Below are 16,305 nucleotides of genomic sequence, written 5' to 3'. Positions count from 1 at the left end.
AAACATTAGGCACCATGGAGAGATTCTGTATGGGACCACCCAACCCAAACGAGTACTGTGTGACGTGCTACCCGGCAGGTATTCACCAAGGTAGCCGGCTAGCTCAGTCGGTAGAGTGTCAGACTCTTAATCCCAGGGTCGTGGGTTCGAGCCAGGCGCTGGGCGGAACGGAATTCTGTTCCGCTGCAGGTGTAAATTACCGTTTTTCTGATTAACGAGATTTAATGGAAATAGCAACTTTAAACTTTGCCTACGTCTCTGTCAGTCGCAAGGAAACTGTATTTGAAGGTGAAGGTGATTTTGTAGACATGTGTGAAAGACATGTTCTGAAATGTAAGTGTTGTTGTTTGGAGAGCACATCGGTTACGTGTCAGAAGTGTAGCCAAGCAGTAATTTGTCGCCATAGCTGCAAATATTAGCCGGTAATATGAAGTGTTGTCAGCTAAAGTCTGATGATGCAGACGACCGTAAGGACGAAGTACCCAAGAGTACCGCTAGGCCGCGCCTCTTTAGCTCAGTGGTAGAGCACTGGTCTAATAAACGAGGGGTCGTAAGTTCCATCCTCACAAGAGAAAGATTAATTTTGGAAATCAGTTGCGCGTCGTGGCCGTATAGCAAACAGTATCTGTGATGACGAACAATTAGCGACAGGCGTTTTTTTAAGAATTACTCTCAGATGCGATTAAGGCGAATGGCGCAGATAAAGCATTTGCCAAAGCGGTACAGCATAAGGTGGGACGAGGCAGTCTGAATTACATTTTATAGATGTATTTCTCACATATCTGAAAGCCTCTCGCGATATTCGTCGTCGTCGTCGTCGTCGTCGTCGTCGTCGTCGTCGTCGTCGCCGCCGCCGCTTCTGCAGAAGTAGCAAATGGCAATCGTAGCAAATGCGGCGAGGGACGCCCTGCCTTCGATTCCGAATGCACAAAGTGTGTGGTCTTGTTTCTCAGTCTATATTTGGTCGGTCTCGTCAGAGGTTTAATGTAACGGATGGGTGGGAAAGAGCAAGGGGCAGCGGCTGTGTAGAACGAAAACACAAATCCTCAGGGGTGTGAGCGTTTCGAGATGAGTTGTATACATGTAAATGTTGGTCGTCAGTGACCGTGTGGCCTAATGGATAAGGCGTCGGATTTCGGATCTGAAGATTACAGGTTCGAATGCTGTCACGCTTGTGTTTTTCCAGTTCTGAAAAAGAAACATAACGTTTTAATGTAGCAATTGAGCAGTACGAAACCGTCTGAATGTTGCTGTTGACCATTTTTTGCTTGGAGATGCTCTTGAGCTTGAAACACACACAACAAGACCGGTGTTAACTAGCGAAATGGTCGGCAGAGTGCCGACACCGCGTGTTTTGACTATCACTTGCACATCTAAAACAAGGTCGTAAAGTAACTCGTTCGGCTTTTGAGTCACATAAAGTATGTGTGTTAATTTTGACGCCACTAGCTCTGCATGTTGTCGTGCAATTTCTTTACCTCTCAGAAATGATTATGACATAAAAGTGAAGTACGTGACGAGTGTGACGTTAGGAAAACATTAGGCACCATGGAGAGATTCTGTATGGGACCACCCAACCCAAACGAGTACTGTGTGACGTGCTACCCGGCAGGTATTCACCGAGGTAGCCGGCTAGCTCAGTCGGTAGAGTGTCAGACTCTTAATCCCAGGGTCGTGGGTTCGAGCCAGGCGCTGGGCGGAACGGAATTCTGTTCCGCTGCAGGTGTAAATTACCGTTTTTCTGATTAACGAGATTTAATGGAAATAGCAACTTTAAACTTTGCCTACGTCTCTGTCAGTCGCAAGGAAACTGTATTTGAAGGTGAAGGTGATTTTGTAGACATGTGTGAAAGACATGTTCTGAAATGTAAGTGTTGTTGTTTGGAGAGCACATCGGTTACGTGTCAGAAGTGTAGCCAAGCAGTAATTTGTCGCCATAGCTGCAAATATTAGCCGGTAATATGAAGTGTTGTCAGCTAAAGTCTGATGATGCAGACGACCGTAAGGACGAAGTACCCAAGAGTACCGCTAGGCCGCGCCTCTTTAGCTTAGTGGTAGAGCACTGGTCTAATAAACGAGGGGTCGTAAGTTCCATCCTCACAGGAGAAAGATGAATTTTGGAAATGAGTTGCGCGTCGTGGCCGTATAGCAAACTGTATCTGTGATGACGAACAATTAGCGACAGGCGTTTTTTTAAGAATTACTCTCAGATGCGATTAAGGCGAATGGCGCAGATAAAGCATTTGCCAAAGCGGTACAGCATAAGGTGGGACGAGGCAGTCTGAATTACATTTTATAGATGTATTTCTCACATATCTCAAAGCCTCTCGCGATATTCGTCGTCGTCGTCGTCGTCGTCGTCGTCGTCGCCGCCGCCGCCGCTTCTGCAGAAGTAGCAAATGGCAATCGTAGCAAATGCGGCGAGGGACGCCCTGCCTTCGATTCCAAATGCACAAAGTGAGTGGTCTTGTTTCTCAGTCTATATTTGGTCGGTCTCGTCAGAGGTTGAATGTAACGAATGGGTGGGAAAGAGCAAGGGGCAGCGGCTGTGTAGAACGAAAACACAAATCCTCAGGGGTGTGAGCGTTTCGAGATGAGTCGTATACATGTAAATGATGGTCGTCAGTGACCGTGTGGCCTAATGGATAAGGCGTCGGATTTCGGATCTGAAGATTACAGGTTCGAATGCTGTCACGCTTGTGTTTTTCCAGTTCTGAAAAAGAAACATAACGTTTTAATGTAGCAATTGAGCAGTACGAAACCGTCTGAATGTTGCTGTTGACCATTTTTTGCTTGGAGATGCTCTTGAGCTTGAAACACACACAACAAGACCGGTGTTAACTAGCGAAATGGTCGGCAGAGTGCCGACACCGCGAGTTTTGACTGGCACTTGCACATATAAAACAAGGTCGTAAAGTAACTCGTTCGGCTTTTGAGTCACATAAAGTATGTGTGTTAATTTTGACGCCACTAGCTCTGCATGTTGTCATGCAATTTCTTTACCTCTCAGAAATGACTATGACATAAAAGTGAAGTACGTGACGAGTGTGACGTTAGGAAAACATTAGGCACCATGGAGAGATTCTGTATGGGACCACCCAACCCAAACGAGTACTGTGTGACGTGCTACCCGGCAGGTATTCACCGAGGTAGCCGGCTAGCTCAGTCGGTAGAGTGTCAGACTCTTAATTCCAGGGTCGTGGGTTCGAGCCAGGCGCTGGGCGGAACGGAATTCTGTTCCGCTGCAGGTGTAAATTACCGTTTTTCTGATTAACGAGATTTAATGGAAATAGCAACTTTAAACTTTGCCTACGTCTCTGTCAGTCGCAAGGAAACTGCATTTGAAGGTGAAGGTGATTTTGTAGACATGTGTGAAAGACATGTTCTGAAATGTAAGTGTTGTTGTTTGGAGAGCACATCGGTTACGTGTCAGAAGTGTAGCCAAGCAGTAATTTGTCGCCATAGCTGCAAATATTAGCCGGTAATATGAAGTGTTGTCAGCTAAAGTCTGATGATGCAGACGACCGTAAGGACGAAGTACCCAAGAGTACCGCTAGGCCGCGCCTCTTTAGCTCAGTGGTAGAGCACTGGTCTAATAAACGAGGGGTCGTAAGTTCCATCCTCACAGGAGAAAGATGAATTTTGGAAATCAGTTGCGCGTCGTGGCCGTATAGCAAACAGTATCTGTGATGACGAACAATTAGCGACAGGCGTTTTTTTAAGAATTACTCTCAGATGCGATTAAGGCGAATGGCGCAGATAAAGCATTTGCCAAAGCGGTACAGCATAAGGTGGGACGAGGCAGTCTGAATTACATTTTATAGATGTATTTCTCACATATCTGAAAGCCTCTCGCGATATTCGTCGTCGTCGTCGTCGTCGTCGTCGTCGCCGCCGCCGCTTCTGCAGAAGTAGCAAATGGCAATCGTAGCAAATGCGGCGAGGGACGCCCTGCCTTCGATTCCGAATGCACAAAGTGTGTGGTCTTGTTTCTCAGTCTATATTTGGTCGGTCTCGTCAGAGGTTGAATGTAACGGATGGGTGGGAAAGAGCAAGGGGCAGCGGCTGTGTAGAACGAAAACACAAATCCTCAGGGGTGTGAGCGTTTCGAGATGAGTCGTATACATGTAAATGTTGGTCGTCAGTGACCGTGTGGCCTAATGGATAAGGCGTCGGATTTCGGATCTGAAGGTTACAGGTTCGAATGCTGTCACGCTTGTGTTTTTCCAGTTCTGAAAAAGAAACATAACGTTTTAATGTAGCAATTGAGCAGTACGAAACCGTCTGAATGTTGCTGTTGACCATTTTTTGCTTGGAGATGCTCTTGAGCTTGAAACACACACAACAAGACCGGTGTTAACTAGCGAAATGGTCGGCAGAGTGCCGACACCGCGAGTTTTGACTGGCACTTGCACATATAAAACAAGGTCGTAAAGTAACTCGTTCGGCTTTTGAGTCACATAAAGTATGTGTGTTAATTTTGACGCCACTAGCTCTGCATGTTGTCATGCAATTTCTTTACCTCTCAGAAATGATTATGACATAAAAGTGAAGTACGTGACGAGTGTGACGTTAGGAAAACATTAGGCACCATGGAGAGATTCTGTATGGGACCACCCAACCCAAACGAGTACTGTGTGACGTGCTACCCGGCAGGTATTCACCAAGGTAGCCGGCTAGCTCAGTCGGTAGAGTGTCAGACTCTTAATCCCAGGGTCGTGGGTTCGAGCCAGGCGCTGGGCGGAACGGAATTCTGTTCCGCTGCAGGTGTAAATTACCGTTTTTCTGATTAACGAGATTTAATGGAAATAGCAACTTTAAACTTTGCCTACGTCTCTGTCAGTCGCAAGGAAACTGTATTTGAAGGTGAAGGTGATTTTGTAGACATGTGTGAAAGACATGTTCTGAAATGTAAGTGTTGTTGTTTGGAGAGCACATCGGTTACGTGTCAGAAGTGTAGCCAAGCAGTAATTTGTCGCCATAGCTGCAAATATTAGCCGGTAATATGAAGTGTTGTCAGCTAAAGTCTGATGATGCAGACGACCGTAAGGACGAAGTACCCAAGAGTACCGCTAGGCCGCGCCTCTTTAGCTCAGTGGTAGAGCACTGGTCTAATAAACGAGGGGTCGTAAGTTCCATCCTCACAAGAGAAAGATTAATTTTGGAAATCAGTTGCGCGTCGTGGCCGTATAGCAAACAGTATCTGTGATGACGAACAATTAGCGACAGGCGTTTTTTTAAGAATTACTCTCAGATGCGATTAAGGCGAATGGCGCAGATAAAGCATTTGCCAAAGCGGTACAGCATAAGGTGGGACGAGGCAGTCTGAATTACATTTTATAGATGTATTTCTCACATATCTTAAAGCCTCTCGCGATATTCGTCGTCGTCGTCGTCGTCGTCGTCGTCGTCGCCGCCGCCGCTTCTGCAGAAGTAGCAAATGGCAATCGTAGCAAATGCGGCGAGGGACGCCCTGCCTTCGATTCCGAATGCACAAAGTGTGTGGTCTTGTTTCTCAGTCTATATTTGGTCGGTCTCGTCAGAGGTTTAATGTAACGGATGGGTGGGAAAGAGCAAGGGGCAGCGGCTGTGTAGAACGAAAACACAAATCCTCAGGGGTGTGAGCGTTTCGAGATGAGTCGTATACATGTAAATGTTGGTCGTCAGTGACCGTGTGGCCTAATGGATAAGGCGTCGGATTTCGGATATGAAGATCACAGGTTCGAATGCTGTCACGCTTGTGTTTTTCCAGTTCTGAAAAAGAAACATAACGTTTTAATGTAGCAATTGAGCACTACGAAACCGTCTGAATGTTGCTGTTGACCATTTTTTGCTTGGAGATGCTCTTGAGCTTGAAACACACACAACAAGACCGGTGTTAACTAGCGAAATGGTCGGCAGAGTGCCGACACCGCGAGTTTTGACTGGCACTTGCTCATATAAAACAAGGTCGTAAAGTAACTCGTTCGGCTTTTGAGTCACATAAAGTATGTGTGTTAATTTTGACGCCACTAGCTCTGCATGTTGTCGTGCAATTTCTTTACCTCTCAGAAATGATTATGACATAAAAGTGAAGTACGTGACGAGTGTGACGTTAGGAAAACATTAGGCACCATGGAGAGATTCTGTATGGGACCACCCAACCCAAACGAGTACTGTGTGACGTGCTACCCGGCAGGTATTCACCGAGGTAGCCGGCTAGCTCAGTCGGTAGAGTGTCAGACTCTTAATCCCAGGGTCGTGGGTTCGAGCCAGGCGCTGGGCGGAACGGAATTCTGTTCCGCTGCAGGTGTAAATTACCGTTTTTCTGATTAACGAGATTTAATGGAAATAGCAACTTTAAACTTTGCCTACGTCTCTGTCAGTCGCAAGGAAACTGTATTTGAAGGTGAAGGTGATTTTGTAGACATGTGTGAAAGACATGTTCTGAAATGTAAGTGTTGTTGTTTGGAGAGCACATCGGTTACGTGTCAGAAGTGTAGACAAGCAGTAATTTGTCGCCATAGCTGCAAATATAAGCCGGTAATATGAAGTGTTGTCAGCTAAAGTCTGATGATGCAGACGACCGTAAGGACGAAGTACCCAAGAGTACCGCTAGGCCGCGCCTCTTTAGCTCAGTGGTAGAGCACTGGTCTAATAAACGAGGGGTCGTAAGTTCCATCCTCACAGGAGGAAGATGAATTTTGGAAATCAGTTGCGCGTCGTGGCCCTATAGCAAACAGTATCTGTGATGACTAACAATTAGCGACAGGCGTTTTTTTAAGAATTACTCTCAGATGCGATTAAGGCGAATGGCGCAGATAAAGCATTTGCCAAAGCGGTACAGCATAAGGTGGGACGAGGCAGTCTGAATTACATTTTATAGATGTATTTCTCACATATCTCAAAGCCTCTCGCGATATTCGTCGTCGTCGTCGTCGTCGTCGTCGTCGTCGTCGTCGCCGCCGCCGCCGCTTCTGCAGAAGTAGCAAATGGCAATCGTAGCAAATGCGGCGAGGGACGCCCTGCCTTCGATTCCGAATGCACAAAGTGTGTGGTCTTGTTTCTCAGTCTATATTTGGTCGGTCTCGTCAGAGGTTGAATGTAACGAATGGGTGGGAAAGAGCAAGGGGCAGCGGCTGTGTAGAACGAAAACACAAATCCTCAGGGGTGTGAGCGTTTCGAGATGAGTCGTATACATGTAAATGTTGGTCGTCAGTGACCGTGTGGCCTAATGGATAAGGCGTCGGATTTCGGATCTGAAGATTACAGGTTCGAATGCTGTCACGCTTGTGTTTTTCCAGTTCTGAAAAAGAAACATAACGTTTTAATGTAGCAATTGAGCAGTACGAAACCGTCTGAATGTTGCTGTTGACCATTTTTTGCTTGGAGATGCTCTTGAGCTTGAAACACACTCAACAAGACCGGTGTTAACTAGCGAAATGGTCGGCAGAGTGCCGACACCGCGTGTTTTGACTATCACTTGCACATCTAAAACAAGGTCGTAAAGTAACTCGTTCGGCTTTTGAGTCACATAAAGTATGTGTGTTAATTTTGACGCCACTAGCTCTGCATGTTGTCATGCAATTTCTTTACCTCTCAGAAATGATTATGACATAAAAGTGAAGTACGTGACGAGTGTGACGTTAGGAAAACATTAGGCACCATGGAGAGATTCTGTATGGGACCACCCAACCCAAACGAGTACTGTGTGACGTGCTACCCGGCAGGTATTCACCGAGGTAGCCGGCTAGCTCAGTCGGTAGAGTGTCAGACTCTTAATCTCAGGGTCGTGGGTTCGAGCCAGGCGCTGGGCGGAACGGAATTCTGTTCCGCTGCAGGTGTAAATTACCGTTTTTCTGATTAACGAGATTTAATGGAAATAGCAACTTTAAACTTTGCCTACGTCTCTGTCAGTCGCAAGGAAACTGTATTTGAAGGTGAAGGTGATTTTGTAGACATGTGTGAAAGACATGTTCTGAAATGTAAGTGTTGTTGTTTGGAGAGCACATCGGTTACGTGTCAGAAGTGTAGACAAGCAGTAATTTGTCGCCATAGCTGCAAATATTAGCCGGTAATATGAAGTGTTGTCAGCTAAAGTCTGATGATGCAGACGACCGTAAGGACGAAGTACCCAAGAGTACCGCTAGGCCGCGCCTCTTTAGCTCAGTGGTAGAGCACTGGTCTAATAAACGAGGGGTCGTAAGTTCCATCCTCACAGGAGAAAGATGAATTTTGGAAATCAGTTGCGCGTCGTGGCCGTATAGCAAACAGTATCTGTGATGACTAACAATTAGCGACAGGCGTTTTTTTAAGAATTACTCTCAGATGCGATTAAGGCGAATGGCGCAGATAAAGCATTTGCCAAAGCGGTACAGCATAAGGTGGGACGAGGCAGTCTGAATTACATTTTATAGATGTATTTCTCACATATCTGAAAGCCTCTCGCGTTATTCGTCGTCGTCGCCGCCGGCGCCGCCGCCGCCGCCGCCGCCGCCGCCGCTTCTGCAGAAGTAGCAAATGGCAATCGTAGCAAATGCGGCGAGGGACGCCCTGCCTTCGATTCCGAATGCACAAAGTGTGTGGTCTTGTTTCTCAGTCTATATTTGGCCGGTCTCGTCAGAGGTTGAATGTAACGAATGGGTGGGAAAGAGCAAGGGGCAGCGGCTGTGTAGAACGAAAACACAAATCCTCAGGGGTGTGAGCGTTTCGAGATGAGTCGTATACATGTAAATGTTGGACGTCAGTGACCGTGTGGCCTTTATTCTGGCTTTAGCCGTCGCCGCGGTCGGACGTGCTTGTTGTTTACTCCGCGTACGTTAGCGCTATCGCCGGTGTTTGGTGTTTACGTGAAGTTAGCTGTACATTTTCGCTGTTATTTTTTGAGTGGTGTCTCTGATAAGTGTTTTTATAGTGCTTTCGTCCGTTCCACGTTTCGTGCTTCGCCGCAATTTCGGTTGTTGCCGGAATTTCGTCGGAACCGACGACCATGTCTGACACCGTCAGGAAGAATACTTTAGTCTTCTCGTTCGAGAAAGGAACACGGCCGGTCCAACCCACTGCGCTGGAAATCCACGATTGGCTGACTGAGGTAATCGGTATTAATTCTGACTCTGTTCATACCACGCAATTAGATGCTGAAAAATACTGTGTCTTTGTTAAATTTCTGAACTCAGTGACAGTCGATAAGTTGCTTGCAAAATGGGGTAATTCCGTCGAATTTGTTCATCGAGACGGTTCAAAAAGTAATGTCTCTGTACGAAAAGCTGATATCATGTACACCAATGTCAGGATTTTGAATGTTCCAATTGAAATTGATAATCAGTTGATCAAGGACGCTCTATCTAAATATGGCGAAGTTAAATCTATCTATAACGAAAGATGGTCGAAGCTATACAAGATACAGTGTTTTAATGGCATTAGATCCGTTGAAATGGAGGTGAAAGCCAACATTCCGTCCCATATATCCGTTGCAGGCCATAAAGCACATGTTGTGTATTCTGGTCAGGAGCGCACGTGCAATATTTGCAATGAGACAGGTCATTTCCGACAAGATTGTCCGCGCCGTGTTTTTGTTCTTAGGAACAATCTAACACAGCGTCAAAAACTGACCCTCAGCGATGTCTTACCAAATAGCACTTCCCTTCTTTCGGTTAACGACAGTGGTGCATGTACTTCTGCAGTGCCCGCCATAACTACTACGGAGTTCCCTCCCCTGAGCGTCATTACATCACACCCTTCTGTTCCCGATTGCGATCTCCAGAATAAGAAGCGACCGTTGGAAACGACCGATGACGGCTCGGACGGCGAGTCCGCCCGTAATTCGCCTTCCACCCGCAAGCAGAAGCAGTGTAATGCGGATGTGCTCGAGGAAACAAACAGTACATGTATTGACGTGACGACAGCCGCTGAGGCAACCCGGCCGCTGTCGGCGGCTGAACAGGTACAAACGGTCCACGGAGGGGACGCAGTAACGATTGTCGCGGAGACGGAAGAGGCGCACTCCGAAGCACAAGAGGTGACGGAGCGGAACCCAACTCAAGAACTTACAGACCCACAAACCGCCGACTCAGTCAGTGCTCTGGAGCTAGTGACGGAAGAACAAGGAAATGGCACTCGTAAAAAGGACGCTGTTGAGGCAGCTTCGGTCACAACGGTGGTAAAGATAGACAATCCGAATGACGGCGCGTTGAACCAAGATGTCCGAAGACGCCGACTCAAACCGCTACCTACTCTCAAAGCTTCCCGTAACCAAAGCAAACAACAACCAGCACAAGAGGAAGCGACGGCCAAGAACGTCTTGTATGAAATCATCACGGAAAGACCTAAGGAGGTACCTTCAAGTGACATTAGTGATGCAAAGCCCCTCGGTAAAACTAAAACCCGAGATGTTCGGAATCCTGCACCAAAATGAGGCTGTAAGATGAAAAAAAAAGGGATTTTGTTGAACCAGTTTCATTTCTAATTGTACTACTGTCTTAGTCATATTTCAGAGGAACCAGATGAAGTGTTTACCGAGCTTCAAATACTGACTATTCTTTTAGATGTTTGTTTAAGCGGAGTCGTTTCTCTCTTTCTAGAAGCTGCACATCTCTTTTCTTTTTTTTATTAATATTTTGTTATCTTTTTAATCACTTATTTACTTTTTATGCAAACTAAATGTCCCAGGCATATACAATTACGACTATCAATATTAACAGGATTACATCCGTGACTAAAGTTACAGCGCTCAAGGATTATTTATATGAGTCAGGGACGGACATTGCTTTCCTACAGGAAGTAGTGCTGACTAATCTTACAGTGCCTGGATATTTGGCGATTTTAAATGTCTCACTTGACACCAACGTCGGTACAGCAATTTTAGTCAGGGAGGGGATTCCTGTCTCGGATATCGAGAGGTTGGACTCCGGCAGAGCGATAGGTATAAAAGTCTTTGGTTCTACCCTTATCAATCTGTATGCCCCTTCTGGCACATCCAATAGAATGGAAAGAGCACAGTTCTATAAAGAAGAAATCATTTATTTATTACGGAAAAACCCAAAAGATCATATAATAGGCGGTGATTTTAATTGTGTGATAAATAAGAAAGACCAGGTTCCGAATTTTAATAACTGCAGTGAACTGAAGCGTTTCGTCACTGTTTTACAGCTTAAAGATGCTTGGGAAATAATGTATCCCACTTTTGTGGCATTTACATTCCTAGGTCCTCACTCACGTAGCAGGATCGACAGACTCTACATATCGCAAAGTCTAGTTAGCTCCTTCATTAAAGCAGAGACGATTCCAGTTTACTTTTCTGATCATAGCTCCGTGCTAGCTTCCATCAACCTTACTGCGCAACCCACTCGCCGTTTTAGAAGTTCATGGCACCTTAATACGTCACTGATGCAGGACGACGGATTAGAAGAAAGTTTGACAGAAGCGTGGGCATTGTGCCTCCGCTCTGCAGATAGACACGTCTCAGTACTAGACTGGTGGTGCAACAGGGCAAAGCCTAAACTGAGAAAAGTTCTCATCCAGTATAGTGTACAACGATCGAAAGACTTGAAAAATTCCATCGAATTTTATTATACCATGCTGCGAAATTTATATGAGCAGGCAAACACTTCCAACGTCCGTCTGGCAGATATCAAGCAAACTAAGGCCAAATTGCTCAGTCTTAAAAGACAGCAGATGGAGGGTCTGAAATTAAAATCCAAGGCTAAGACAGTCGTGGAGGATGAACATGCTTCCTTGTACCATCTACTGAAGCACGAAAGAAACAGGAGACGCACCTTCATTGATGGACTTCAGTCTGAAACTGGCGAGACACTCACGACTCAGAGAGACATGGTCAATGCAGTGCACAAATATTACGAAGACCTATACACTGCCAACCCGGTATGTGAAGAGTCCTTCGATGAGTTCCTTAGTTACATAGCTCCACAGGTCTCGGACGAGGAAAACGAAGACCTTCTCGTTGAGTGTACTAACGAAGATATCCACAGAATCATCTGCAAATCTCCTCTGAGGAAATCGCCGGGACCGGATGGTTTGCCTGTTGAATTTTATAAACGATACTGGCCACTGATTGGTGACATGTTTACCCGAATGACGAACGAGGTGCTTCAGGGAAAGCATTTACCTGCTGTTTTTAAAGAGAGCACAATAGTACTAATCCCAAAAAATGCTGCAAAAAGAAACCTCAACAACTTTCGTCCTATCTCCCTGTTAAACTCTGATTATAAAATCATCGGCAGAATTTTAAACAACAGACTCTCTCAGTTGGCCAAAAAGATAGTAAGTCCATACCAGTCCTGTGTGCCTACCAAGAGCATTTTCAAAAGTATAGCTGAATATAGAGATATAATTGCCATCACTGCTGTGACCACCATAAAATGTGCTATCATGTTTATTGACTTCCAGAAAGCATTTGATCGTGTGGATCATAGATTCCTTAGTGCCACACTGAACAAAATAGGTTTTAGTGAGCGAGTCGTAAGTGTGATCAGCAATGTTGCAACAGGCATCAGCGCTTGTATATCAGTTAACTGCCAGAGGACAAAGCAGATTCAGATCAGGCGCGGCGTTCCTCAAGGAAGCCCCCTCTCCATGTTCCTATTCGTGCTTTCATTAGAACCTTTCCTCCGCAGTGTTCATGCCACTCTAACTGGCATCACATTATCTGGTCACCGAACAGTCATAAACGCCTATGCCGATGATGTCGGAGTCGTCCTGCGAAATCCCGACGACATTTTGAAATTGGAAACGCTAATTAAAAAGTACTGTAGAGTCTCCGGAGCAGGTGTCAACGCAAACAAAAGCAAACTCCTAAACCTGCGGGGTTTTCAACATACCACCTTAGCCTGGGCCACAATGGTCACCCAATGCAAAGCACTAGGAATAACACTGACACCTTGTCCGTTAAAAATGGCAGCTATCAATTGGAGAAATACGTCGGGACAACTTCTTGGAACAACAAGAGAAAACCTCCACCGTAACTTGAACCAAGTTCAGAGGGTGATTTTCATTAACCACTGCATTCTCTCCAGGAGTTACTTTATAGCACAGATCTTCCCACTACCGAAAATGATTGGAAAAAAGATAATGTCTACCATTGCCAGCTATCTTTGGAGAGGGGATATATTCAGAGTCGACGCAAAAACTGCGACCTTAGATCCCAGGAATGGAGGTTTGGGGTTAGTTGACATCAGAAATAAGGCGTCTGCGCTTTTTATAAAAAGGACCGCCACTATCCTTAGCGACCACGCTGATAGCATTACAACTAAATTATTTGAAGTTGTCAGGCCTGCCAGTTTACAGGCGCCGGTGAATGTGCAAAAAATAAATAACCGGCTCCAGTACGTTCGTGTATATTTTGTGGAATTCAGCTATCTCGGCGGTGTCATCATCAACTCACGACGGATCACGGCCCGCGATATTCTGTCCCATCGAAAGAAAATGGAGGGGAGAAACAAATTGGAAAGTAAATACCCACACACTGATTGGGACGCCATATGGAAAAATATTAATATGCGTGGTCTACCATCGGACGTCAAGTCAGCGTGGTATAAAACAGTGAATGAGACCGTAAGCACCAATGAAAGGTTACATGCAATCGGCGTTAGCGACACTAACCTATGTCTCAAATGTAAATTGATCGACACGTTAGTGCACAGATTCACGTGCGGTGGCAATCTACAACTCTGTAATTGGATTAGGGAACAACTGGCTTTTCTTACGAGATCTTCGGTGGAAAATTTTCCCCCTGTTACATTCCTCAGGCCTCAGACTTGCTATTTTCCAGCAGCAAAAAACAACTCGGTCCATTGGTTAATGGGACACTATGTGAATTACGTAATTAATCACCTGGGAAATGACAATTCCACTGATTTTTACATGTACTTGAAGTGTGCTTTTTATAACGCCCTGAAATATAAAGACCACAAGAAAAACTACGGCAATATGCTTAAAATTGTATTCGAGCGACTGGGCATTGGTTGACAAGCCAACGAGATAAACAAAAATCGTTTATTTAAGCGAAACGACGCTTAAACAAAAACAATTGGGGAGGAGTACACTTTTACAGTTTCATATTACAATCACTTATCTTCTGCTGGCAAAGAAGGCTATTTTGTTTATTGCACAGAAGAAGCCGAAGCCGAAAGCCAGTATCGCAGGGTTAAAGATAAATTGTTTTCTTATACATTCATTTTATGACTGAGAAGGAAGTCTCATTTGTTTCCATGGAAGGGAACATACTTTTTTATTATTATTATTAATCTCAAGAAGGAAAGGAGGCTATGGAATTAGTGCCTTAACATAAAATTCCTTCTTCACATTCCATGAAGATTTTTCTTTTACAATAAAAAAATAACAAACAAACAAAAATAATAATAATAACAATAAAAAAAACTAAACAGAAATTAAAAAAATAATATACAGGTTCAGGGTCCACTACTTCCCACAACTTTATTATATATTACAAAGAAGTATGCTAGGTTGCCGAGAAGCAGTGGATGAAAAAAAAAAAAAAAAAAAAAAATGATAAAGACACGCCTCAGCAACAGGACTGGGTGGAGACATCGCGGCCAGGCCTCGAGATTTTGACCCCTGCCCGCTTTGCCTCCGCCTGCCTCATGCTGCCAAGTTCCTTACAAAAAAAAAAAAAAAAAAAAATGGATAAGGCGTCGTAAAAAAAAAAAAAAAGTGGTTAAGGAGTCTGACTCGAAATCAGATTCCCTCTGGGAGCGTAGGTTCGTATCCTACCGGCTGCGTGCGATTTTGCGTAAAGAGGAGCAAATATTTTCACACACGTGAACGCGGTTGCAAACCAATGACGCCATCCTCAACAAGACGAAAATTTCCGTTTAACAATACTGAGTGTCGCGACGGCCGCTGCTTTCTGTGGCTACCGGTTCTCCTCTCACTGACGCTGGGACTGCAGAAAGCCGTCGCAGGCCCACGAGTGCGCTCCCGTCATTTTCTCGCGTCGACGCCGAGTTCGTGAGTACACAGACGTGCTTGGAAGCGTTGGACAGAGCCAACATTCATTTCTCTCTTTTTTAAGAATCGCAATTCAGTCATTCGAGTGCGGAAAAAGCAATGGTGCAGCGTTTCTTTTCTTAAGATCTCGCAGCTACTTGCAAGTAAGTCGACCACTTAAGACGACAGTAAACTAGCGTCAGCGGTAAGTCGGTGAAGTCGCCATTGGAGCCATAAGCCAGTAATTACGTCATGAGAATCACTCGCCCGCCACGCAGCTGTACGATAGCTCAGTCGGTAGAGCGTTTGATTTTCAACCAAAGGGTGTTGGGTTCAACGCCATGTCTAGGCGAAAATTAATACACTTTCGTAACGGCTAATGTGCTGGAAATGGAAACACTACAGAAGAGAGTGAGGCCACGCCGGTTAAAAAAAAAAAAAAAAAAAAAAAAAAAATGGATAAGGCGTCGGATTTCGGATCTGAAGATTACAGGTTCGAATGCTGTCACGCTTGTGTTTTTCCAGTTCTGAAAAAGAAACATAACGTTTTAATGTAGCAATTGAGCAGTACGAAACCGTCTGAATGTTGCTGTTGACCATTTTTTGCTTGGAGATGCTCTTGAGCTTGAAACACACACAACAAGACCGGTGTTAACTAGCGAAATGGTCGGCAGAGTGCCGACACCGCGAGTTTTGACTGGCACTTGCACATATAAAACAAGGTCGTAAAGTAACTCGTTCGGCTTTTGAGTCACATAAAGTATGTGTGTTAATTTTGACGCCACTAGCTCTGCATGTTGTCATGCAATTTCTTTACCTCTCAGAAATGATTATGACATAAAAGTGAAGTACGTGACGAGTGTGACGTTAGGAAGACATTAGGCACCATGGAGAGATTCTGTATGGGACCACCCAACCCAAACGAGTACTGTGTGACGTGCTACCCGGCAGGTATTCCCCGAGGTAGCCGGCTAGCTCAGTCGGTAGAGTGTCAGACTCTTAATCCCAGGGTCGTGGGTTCGAGCCAGGCGCTGGGCGGAACGGAATTCTGTTCCGCTGCAGGTGTAAATTACCGTTTTTCTGATTAACGAGATTTAATGGAAATAGCAACTTTAAACTTTGCCTACGTCTCTGTCAGTCGCAAGGAAACTGTATTTGAAGGTGAAGGTGATTTTGTAGACATGTGTGAAAGACATGTTCTGAAATGGAAGTGTTGTTGTTTGGAGAGCACATCGGTTACGTGTCAGATGTGTAGCCAAGCAGTAATTTGTCGAAATAGCTGCAAATATTAGCCGGTAATATGAAGTGTTGTCAGCTAAAGTCTGATGATGCAGACGACGGTAAGGACGAAGTACCCAAGAG

General features: G+C 45.2%; 1 protein-coding gene across 1 annotated transcript in view; it reads left to right on the top strand.

Moving 5' to 3' along the window:
* LOC126284487 (uncharacterized) overlaps nucleotides 1-16,305 on the top strand; it is a 79,456-nt gene that overhangs the window by 24,308 nt on the left and 38,843 nt on the right. Inside the window, exon 5 of the mRNA XM_049983447.1 lies at nucleotides 9,663-10,349. Within this exon, the coding sequence (XP_049839404.1) occupies nucleotides 9,663-10,349 (687 nt within the window). The remainder of the gene's footprint in view (nucleotides 1-9,662; nucleotides 10,350-16,305) is intronic.

Source organism: Schistocerca gregaria, chromosome 8, assembly GCF_023897955.1.
Source record: "Schistocerca gregaria isolate iqSchGreg1 chromosome 8, iqSchGreg1.2, whole genome shotgun sequence".
Classification (NCBI taxonomy): Eukaryota; Metazoa; Arthropoda; class Insecta; order Orthoptera; family Acrididae; genus Schistocerca; species Schistocerca gregaria.
Note: the sequence above shows the minus strand (reverse complement) of the source record. Positions and strands in the feature narration are given on the sequence as shown.